The sequence below is a fragment of the Alligator sinensis genome, unplaced genomic scaffold, assembly GCF_000455745.1.
Source record: "Alligator sinensis unplaced genomic scaffold, ASM45574v1 scaffold647_2, whole genome shotgun sequence".
Taxonomy (NCBI): Eukaryota; Metazoa; Chordata; order Crocodylia; family Alligatoridae; genus Alligator; species Alligator sinensis.
In genome coordinates, this window is record NW_005841832.1 from 5,379,967 (window position 1) to 5,389,799 (window position 9,833).

Sequence of the window (9,833 nt, forward strand, 5' to 3'; positions counted from 1 at the left end):
AAAGGATGAGTTGTGTGAGTAACTAGATGCAAGAGTGATCTTTGGACTTGTATTTTGAATACCCCAAACTTACAGGTGCATTACTGTTATATGGAAAGTGGCTTTGTTAGGTGTTTGGGCCTGAGTAGAAAGAAAAGGACTTCTTGCAGAGTTTGAAGATTTCTGAATCTTAGTATTGGCTAGGGCTCATCACTTTAAAAACTGCTGTGTTTGTCAAATACCTTTCTGTATCTTTTCTATAATATGTTGAACCCCAAAAAGCTCCAAATTGCTGTTGTATATACAGTATGAAATAATAATGCATGGATAGTGGACAATGGAAGGAATTGAAATTTTGAGAATAAGTTCATATTGGGAGAGCCCAGAGAGTGTTTTGATGTAAAAGCCTCCTTAAAAGAATTAAGGAGGAAACGGATCTACTTTTCTATTTGGGAAGGGCTATATTTTAGTACAAAGGCTGGCAGAAACACTTTCCTAGCTTTTCACTGTATATGGAGCAGCCTTTGCTCCGTTTTTTCTTTTTACTTTTTTAAATTGCTCTTTAGTGCCGTTATTTCACATTACCCCTTTCTGCCTCCACATCTCTTTAAACCATCTCTGTGTGGAAGGAAGGTGGTGGTCAGTTCAGTTTGTGGAAGAAAGTCCTTGCTTCTCTCATGCCATACTGTAAGTTGTTTTATACACTAGAATGTTGCATGTTTCACCCTCTTTCCCAGCCCCCCCCCCCCCCCCCCCCCCCCTTATCTCTATCATGGTGTCTTATCTATCTTGCTCAGGTTTTATGAAGCTCTCAGAAAAGTGAGTGAAAACTTAAGAAGTGACTCAAGCCACACAGACTATGGTTTCAGCAGGGCTTATGAAAGTTGTCCTTAAATAAATGTGGTTTGTCATAGTTCTTGCCAACCCCACCAACTCAAGCAGTTGTGAGCTTCTGCTGAATGTACTATGGAGAACTGTGGAAGATTTTGAATGTGCTAGAAGAACTGGGCCATAATGAGGTCCCTAAGTTCATTTTCACTAGAAGGAATCAATAATGCAGTGACTCTGCATATTAACCTACCTTGAATGTTCTTGAGGAAAACACTGAGGATTTCCCATTTCTTCTTTTCTTTTACCCCATCTAGTTCTGGAGTATAACTGTTCTAAAAACTCTTTCTCCTCCTTTCACATGCTCTTTAGTGAGCTTTTGTAGAAGCATGTGACAATTGTTCAGTGCTGTATATATGCATGCATTATAGGTAGGCATTCTGAGGGGAAAAAATGAGCAAATAGTTACTCTGTTTTATAGCTCTCCACTTTTTGTTTTTCCCTTTTACCAGAGGTCAGTGCCCAGCTTGCTGAAATGGTACTTTGTCTCTTATCTTTATGCCCATGTGTGCTCTCAGGAACCTTCCTAACTCTGTTTCTTATCAGTCTGCTAAATGGACTGTGCTTTCCCAGAAGTACATCTTATTAGTATATTTTTGACTTGAGCATGCATCTCCTACAAGGTTGAGAGGGTTATCCAGTACTCTCTAATCTGCTTCTACCCTCCTGCTGCCTCAAGGAGTCAACGATATTTTTCTTACCATTTAATTATGACAGCTGGGGTAGGTGGAGTGCAGACACTGCCGTTCTGCAGAAAGGTTCACTCTGTAAAGATATGCCAGGTACTGTCTAATGAATGTACCCTGAATTAATATCACCAATTGTTGGTGTGTAGAGCCATGTTACTACCACTGTTAAATGTGTAACTACCATAATGAAAAGAAACTGGGAAAAGTTAAAGTGGAGTATCTAATGAGAAATTGTGCACAACTTTACATGCCAAGTAGAACTTAAAATCCCTCTCCTTTCCCTCCCCAACTCTACCTTTCGTTTTGTTACATGTGCCATTGTAGCTGGATAAAATGGACAGTCACAGAATGATATTAACTTCAATCAGGATTTTCAGTCCTAACAGGTAAAAATGCTAAACGTGGTTTTGGCAGAAATAATATGGGATCAGTATTGACACTTGGAAGATTTTTCTCTTCATACAATCTTCCTCTTGATATGCAAGTCTTTTTTTCAAATAGGCAACCAGTTTTTGTGTAGATTGGGGGTGTCAGACTTGCTCAGCTCCATGGGTTGGATGAAGCCTGCAGGCCATGTATTTGACACCTGTGGTCTATATCAAGTCTAGTAGGGGTGTGTGAAATGGGCCATATTTGCTTCTGATTCAGATTCAGCCCAAATCGGGGACAGTGATTCAATTTGTTGATTCGGATCACTATCCCCGATTTGAATTGGCCGAATCTGAAGATTCAGTGCTGATTCAGAGAATCAGTGATTCAACCATAGACACAGCTTTAAATGTTTTTTCTACATACCTCGAGGTACAAGGCACGGCTTGTGAATGCTGCGATGCCTGGCCAGATGGAGCATCCCGCAGGTGCATGGGGGGGCCCCCACATGCTTGGCTGCAAACCCGGAAGTGGATTGGAAGTACTTTTGGTCCATTTCAGGGTCCACCGGGGAACATGCTGCCCCCTCCTCCCCCCCCCACCCGGTGCGGGAGTGGGGGGGCCCCCTGAACGCTCCCCAACAGACCCGGAAGTGGACCAGAAGTGCTTCTGTTCCACTCTTGGGTCTGCTGCTGTGTGTGCTGGGGAGCCTCCCACACTCCTGTGCGATGCTGCATCTGCCCCAGCATTGCAACAGTCACAAGCCACGCCTGGTACCTTGAGGTATGTAGAAAAAACATTTAAAGCTGTGTCTGTGTCTGAATCACCAAATCTTTCTGAATCAATTTGGAGAGATTAAAGGGTCTCCTGATTCGATTTGGATTCAGAGATTTGGCCACCAAATAAGCCAAACCTCCACCAAATCAAATCAGTTACCAAAGCTTTGCACAACCCTAATGTCTAGTTGTAGTTGAGCACTTTAGATCCTTCCCAAGCAATAGGTTTCGTTTCTTCTGCCTTTTAAATAAATGTTTTCCAATATAGTGTCTGCTTAGTGACTGGGAAAGATTTCATTATCAGGGAATCTTTGTTCATGCAACAATGAACAAATATGTACTGTGAGATTGGGTAGTCATCAGGAATGGTTGACACAGATCTAGAGCTGTGTGATTAATAAACAGCTGCCCTTGTCAGGGGCTCTGTACAATTATCCTTTGTATCTCCTGTCTTTCTTTCTGTCTTTTTTTAAATTAAATTGACTTCTTAAGAGTCACATGTCCCAGCTACTTGGTGCCCTCCCTCTAACTTAGGGGTAAGCAAAATGGCAGATCCAGCTGGTAGCCAGACTCCATTTTCCAGCATCCTCTGCCACATTGCTGCAGCTGGTTTCCATTGGAGACCCCAGCAGTGGCAGGGCCATGACAGTGCAAGGCCAGGGAGCAGTGAGGTTGCAAATGTGGGGCCAGGGTTTCCATGGAGACCAGCCCCAGCAGCACCGGCAGGGCATATAGCTGGGTGGGAAGCTGCTCCAGGGCTGGGCCTGCAATCTTGCAGCGGTGATAGCGTGGTCTGGGGCCAGGGCAGAGCCACCATCCACTGCCCGCCCACCCCTGCCTGGAGTGTGTGGGCAGCAGATCACGGTTCTGCCCTGCCTCCAGATCATGCTGTCACTGCTTCAAGATCCCAGCCCCAGAGCTGCTCCCTTCCCATCCAGGTGTGCTGTCAGTGCTGCTGGAGCCGGTCACCATGGAAACCCTGGCCCCACACCCACAGCCCTGCTGCTGCTGGGATCTCCATGGGAACCAGCCTCAGTAATGTGGGCAGGGGCTGCTGGGAAACAGAGTCTACCGTGGGCCCAATCTGGCCCTTGGCCCAGACTTTGCCCACCCCTGCTCTAACTTGTCTGGTTGTTAAGAAGGTTTGACATGTAAGATATATTTTTAAGTTAGATCCCATCTTGTCAGTGATCTTTTGCTAAAACTACCTGCAAATAGAGCATAGTCTGAGCGTAGGTGGGGGAGACAAGAATTTTTTTTTTATAATCCCAGCCCTAAGGTTCTGCGTGGGGGCTTGAGCTTCTGTAAAATGAGGATAATATTTACTAACAAGAGGAGCTAGTTAATGTTGTGAAGCATTTTGAGAGTGTAAAGGGGTTTGGTATAGGGGAGCATGCTGGGCCTGTTTTAAGTGCCAGTATTATTCCTTTCCCCAGGGACATGCACCTAAGATAAGAGGTCAGACTAAGTATATTCAGGGATGTTGGGTTTGGGTCCTGGCCCTTTTGTTTTTTCTATTATAAAGACCGTTAAATATCAGCATGAGGGGGATAAGTTGTTTGGGGGGAAATTATGACAATGGCTTTTTAATTCTTTTTTTCCTTTTCAAGTACTGTTTTTAAAAGATGGGGGGGGATTCAAATATGGCCAGAGAGGAAATGGTACCAGAGGGTAGACCGTTCAAAAGTTATGAAACGCTTGGTATCTACAAGGAATCTCATGAACATGTGGGAGTTAACCTCAAGAATCTTTAGAAACAGAACCTGGTGCCTCTTATTTGTGAAAACATTTTTCAAATTGGTTGTGTGGTGCTTAATATTCAGTCAAGTCTACTAAAGAGATGTGGCAACCTGATATTTAGAATTGATGCATCTTGCATTTGCAGGAGGCTGGATTAGTGACTCTTGTGGGCTCCTTTTAACACTGCTGCTAGTTTGCTATAGTATGTGTACAGGAGAAACCTGCATCATTGGTTAATACTGTGTGATCTCTAACTTGTTCAGATGGAGTCTCCTGAATTGGCTTTCACTATTTGGCTATTGGCCTGTGTTTCTGGACCTGCAGATGGGTATCCAAATGGAAAAGTGACAGAGGCTTGCAGTAGTATGATGCCCCTCCATGGGCATTATCCTCAGCTGACACCTAAGCACATCATTACAGCAAGTGAGACTGAATTTAGACCAGGGGACCATATAAAAGGTATTGTGACTTTTATGTTGAAACAATTGTGGTCAAAGATGGATAGTATTTGGACTCAGCCACTCTAGATTGGTTATGAATGCTTGGTTAAAGGAACCTTATGGTGCCTCATGCAGGCTTTTTCAGATTATACCAATGAGTTTGTTCAAGTCTGTACAGTCAACTGCCACCTTGACTTCAGAAATTATTGCTTTGAACACTGTGACTTGGCATGCTTGTTTCTTTACTTCCACCTATATCAGTTATATAAAGGTGGTTAGCTGTGTTAGTCTGAAGTCACGCAGAAGGCAGTACAGGGTGGCATCTTAGGCTAAATATAGACGTTCAAATAGTCCTTGGTGGGAGCATTTTAACTGGGCACAGTCAGAAAGAAGAATTTTCACCTGATCTAGCCCCAGAAAACAATCTATAGGTGGGACCAAATAGAAGTGCACAGCTGCAGACTGCTTTAAACGGGTCTGATCCCCCAATCCACTCACCCCACCCTTCAGCGCCACCTGAGGAACCCCAAGAATGAGCTCCCTCTGCTTGCTTTCTCCCTGCCTACTCTGAAAACAGTGTCTGGTTGGGAGTGGGCTGCAGGCTGGCAGCAAGCAGATGGAATTCCCAACTCTTAGGGGATCATTGCAACTCCTAGTACTTCCTGCAAAGTGCTATGAGTTAAAATGGGGAGCTGCTTTTCTGTCTGTGCCCTTTGCTAAAAGTGCTCTAAATTAGAGCACCAGCTAACTGAGCAGCCCTCCACTATTCAGTGTGGGGGGAGGGAGGGGCTCAGAGCCTGCCTGTTGGGGGTGCTCCTGCATACCTCCCAGGAGGCAGCCAGAGTGGCTCCTCTTCCCAGCCCTGCTCTCCCACCAGCTGGTAACTGCCAGCAGGTCCTCTCCCCAGCCCCATGGCATGCTGCTGCTTGATTGGGATGGGGGGTGGCTATGGGGACACAGAGCCCAGACCCATTTCCTTGACAGACCCCTTGGCCAAGCAGTGGCATACTGCAGGGCCAGGGCTGCTGTGGGGAGAGAGATTTCTCTCCCCACCCCTACCCCTCTGGCCAGGTTGTGGCTTACAGTTGGCCAGAGGGAGGAAGTGGAGTTGGGATCAGAGGTTGCCACTGACTTGGGTCAGTGACAGCTGAGGGGCTGGGGCTGGCACAGAACTGGGGCAGAGGAAACAAGCTGTCCAAGGCTACAGTGTAGCCATGTGCTATGCTGCCTGTGATGGCAGCAGAATGAGACCTATGGATGGATGTGGTGCATACATTTAAAAAAGTGCTAACAGAAACTGCTTTAGTCTAACCCTTGATAGATGTGGTACTAATTAAAAGCATGATCTGCCATTTTTAATGTGCTCTGAGCCATGAACACCTGTTCAGTTACTGCTTTAGAGCATTTTTCTGTGCACTTAAAGTATGATAGGTACCCTCAGGCTAAGCTTCTCAGTCTAGCTATGATACCATCCTCCCTCTCCTTACCTTTTATTTTAATCCCAGAAGATAGCTCACCAAAATTGAGTTATGATTTGCAGAAGATGGTATGGCTCCTTGCACCTTTTCCATGTTCCATTATTTATAAGTTTCATAGACATTAGGGTTGGAAGGAACCTTGCAAGAGCATCAGGTCCAGCCCCCTGCCCAGGAGGCAGGAGTTGGCAGGGGTCAAATGATCCCAGTAAGATGGGCATCCAAATGTGTTTTTTTTTTTAAAGTACCTAGGGTAGGTGCTTGACTCCCCCCCAGGTGGTGCTATTGCAGGCCCTGGGGACTCGGACAGTAAAGAAGCTTTTCTTTTATGTCCAGCCTAAAACAGTCTTCCAGGAGTTTGTGACTGGATCTTGTCTTCCCAAGGGGTGCCCTGGTGAACTGATGTTCTCCCAGTTCCTGATGCAAAAAGGCATGAGCTCTTGTAGAAGATGGTGTAATTCATTAGATGCTGTGAATGGACTTGCAGTTCTAAAGGGACCATAGAAGGGATGGGATTTCTTTTAGAATCCCTGCTTTCTGCAAGTCCATTCATCTGATTAAGTCAGGGGTAGGCAACATTTTTTGGCTGAAGTGCTGAAAAACACCACAATGCCTACCTCGGAAGGTGCCAGAGTGCCGGCATGGCAGAAAAACAAAATGAGGGCAAGGGGTACATGGCAGGATGCCCTGCTTGTGCCCTGTGCCCCCCACCCAAAGCCCCTGCCCCCCAGCCCTACTAGCCCCTACCCCACAGCCCAGGCTCTGTGGCTGCCAGCAGCTAGCCTAGCTCTGGGGAGCTGCTGGAGCCCGGGCCGCTCCCAGAGGGCTTGCAGCTTCCCTGCTGCCTGCTGGAAGCAGCTCAGGATCCCGGCTGGCAGCAGCTCCCCAGAGCTGGGCACCTTGGGGCGGGCTGCGCTGCCCCGCTGTCCGCCCTGAGGTGCACACGTAGTTGCCGTCAGCACAGAGCTGATGCCAGAGCTGTGGAGCCTGGCAAAGCTGTTTGCACGCTGCCTGCTGCTTGCTGCAGCTGCCCAGAGCCCAGGCTGGCTCCAAACAGCTGCGCTGGGCTCATCACCTCCGTGCCGGGAGCAGGGGAGAGACCGGGGCTGCGCTGCCTCAGGCCCCTCCCCCACTGCCAGCTCCGAGGCGTGCCTGCACGTGCTAGTGCGGAGCTAATGCCTGAGCCCAGCACAGCTGTTTGGAGCCTCCCAGCTGCAGCTGGCCCTGGCTCTGGTGAGCTGTACCAGCTTGGATCCCAGGCTGCTCCTAGCAGGCAGCTAGGACACTGCAAGCCCTGCTGGGAGCAGCCCAGGCTCTGTTGCTGGCAGCAGCTACTTGGAGCTGGGGCTGGCTGCAGCCGGGCAGCACAGCTGTTTGGAGCCTCAGCATGCCAAGCAAAACGGCCTCACGTGCCACACTCAGCATGCGTGCCAGGGGTTGTTGACCCCTGGACTAAGTAGACTGTCTGTATTAGTTACTCTAAGGTGCTACCCTGCCTTGCCCTTCTGCCAGTTTATATGGTAAACTTCTTAACTACATTTTTTTCCCCCTTCCTGTTTTAGTGACTTTGTCTGGGCCTGACTTTGAAGGATTTCTCATACAAGCCCGGGATGCAGAGAACTTGGATGGCCCTACAGTTGGCTCTTTTATGTTAGTTGAGCAAAGCATTTGTCAACTTCTGACATGTAACCATGTAAAGGTATGGTCTGTTTTCAAATGGCACCTAAAAGTGTATGGAGTTGGCTGTAATGGTATTGCCTACCCTCAGGCTAAACTTCTCAGTCTAGCTATGATACCCCTCCCTCTCCTTACCTTTATTTTAATCCCAGAAGATGGCTCAACAAAATTGGGTTATGATTTGCAGATGATGGTATGGCTCCTTGCACCTTTTCCATGTTACTCCTGCAAGAGCTCTGATATCTGAGGTGGCCAGTATCTTCTGGGGAAGGATGGAAGCATATTTTGTACTTGCTTTTCCAGTTTAGGTATATTTACTCAGTATGTTAATAAAAATGAAAGGGAGAGAGCACTCTATATGTAATTAAAGTGAGGAGGATGATGTCATTACCTGTAACATCCGTGTTGTCTGAGATGTCTAAGAACAACAGGTTGGGGTATGATCTAGGTATACTTGGCCATGCCTTAAGGCAGTGTTGGGTTAGATGACCCCTTCCTTGGCAACTCTGTGTTTTGAGTGTATGTAATGATCATGTGGTGATTATACCTGCACCACTTTTAGATGTCAGTGACTTTCTGTCTTAGAACATGATTGACTTCACTGTGTGATCAATACAGAGATTGATTCAGCAGAAGCAGACTTGATTTGAAGAATGCAACCATGTTGCATGGGGCAGATTATTTCATTTATTAGGTGCATAAATGGACTGAGGTGCCTGAGGCTAGGAACAGATATCTTCAGTGACATGTGATCAGCTGCACCTCAGCATGTTGCAGCATAGCTGGTCTCAGTTCAGGGACATCTAGGTTAGGGACAGACTTTCAAAAAGCCTGAGCTTGAATTGATTCAATCTTTGCAGGTTAGTCTAACCTGACTAGGCTGAACTGGTTTAAAACTGGACAGACAGTCTGTCTGGACTGAGGAAGTTCAGGTACATGCCTGTAGTGGCTCAGGCTAGAAGCCAGAGGATGCTAGAGTAGCCCTCCCTTCCCTTCTGCAGGGAGCTGAGCTGAGGGGGGCATGGTCAGGCACCAGCAGGACTCTCTCATTAGGGATGTCTGCCTGCATGGTCCCAGGCTTTTCCCTGCTGGCTGCTCAAGGGGAAGGAGTGTTGCCAGCCCTCAGCCCCAAGCTAGCACTCTGAGGCAAGGCGGGGTGTGCAGTGTATGTATCTGTTGATGATATGGAGCTTTTCAATCTCCCTCCCTGCTTCACCATACTGTCTGCAGCAAACTGACATGTGAGCAGGCCAGCCTGGGGGCTGAAAAGTCTTTATCACTAGATTAGTAAAAGAATAGCCTCTTTCCACATTACTTCAAAATTCTTAAACAGCTTACTGGCTGACCTGTTAATTAGCTTCAAAAGCCCTAAGCAGTCACTGTTCTGTCTACCTATCCTAGTGAAATTGAAGAGAGAGACACGCATAGACACTGGTTGGCATTAGCTAGCATACCACATGCTGGCTATGGTCTGTGCTGTGGCAGAGAGGAGAAAGGTCTGTGCTGAGCTCCAGCTAAGGAGCAGAGGGGAGGGGCCAGCTCTGCTGTGGAGATGAGAGCCCTCCCAGCCCAGAGAGCATGCTGGATGCTGGGGGACTCTGATTTAACTTAAACCAGCAAGGGGTCTGGGACAGACATTGCATAAACCAGTTTGAGCCAAATTGGTTAAGTCTGATATTAGGTTCAACCAGATTTATTTCAAGCCAGTTTTAGCCATTTTCAAACTGGTTTATGTGCACTGAACATCTGATCTATTACAGGTTTAAACCAGTTTCTGATCACTTCAACCAGTTTGTGTAG

General features: G+C 47.1%; 1 protein-coding gene across 6 annotated transcripts in view; it reads left to right on the top strand.

Annotated features, from left to right (window-relative positions):
• FRRS1 (ferric chelate reductase 1) overlaps positions 1-9,833 on the top strand; it is a 66,814-nt gene that overhangs the window by 40,923 nt on the left and 16,058 nt on the right. For 5 of the 6 annotated variants that reach the window (XM_025197405.1, XM_025197384.1, XM_006015002.3 and 2 more), the window contains 2 exons: positions 4,705-4,900; positions 7,919-8,055. In XM_025197405.1, the coding sequence (XP_025053190.1) occupies positions 4,705-4,900; positions 7,919-8,055 (333 nt within the window). Of the gene's footprint in view, positions 1-1,880; positions 1,943-4,704; positions 4,901-7,918; positions 8,056-9,833 lie in introns of all 6 variants that reach the window. The other variant, XM_025197392.1, reaches the window with a different exon arrangement.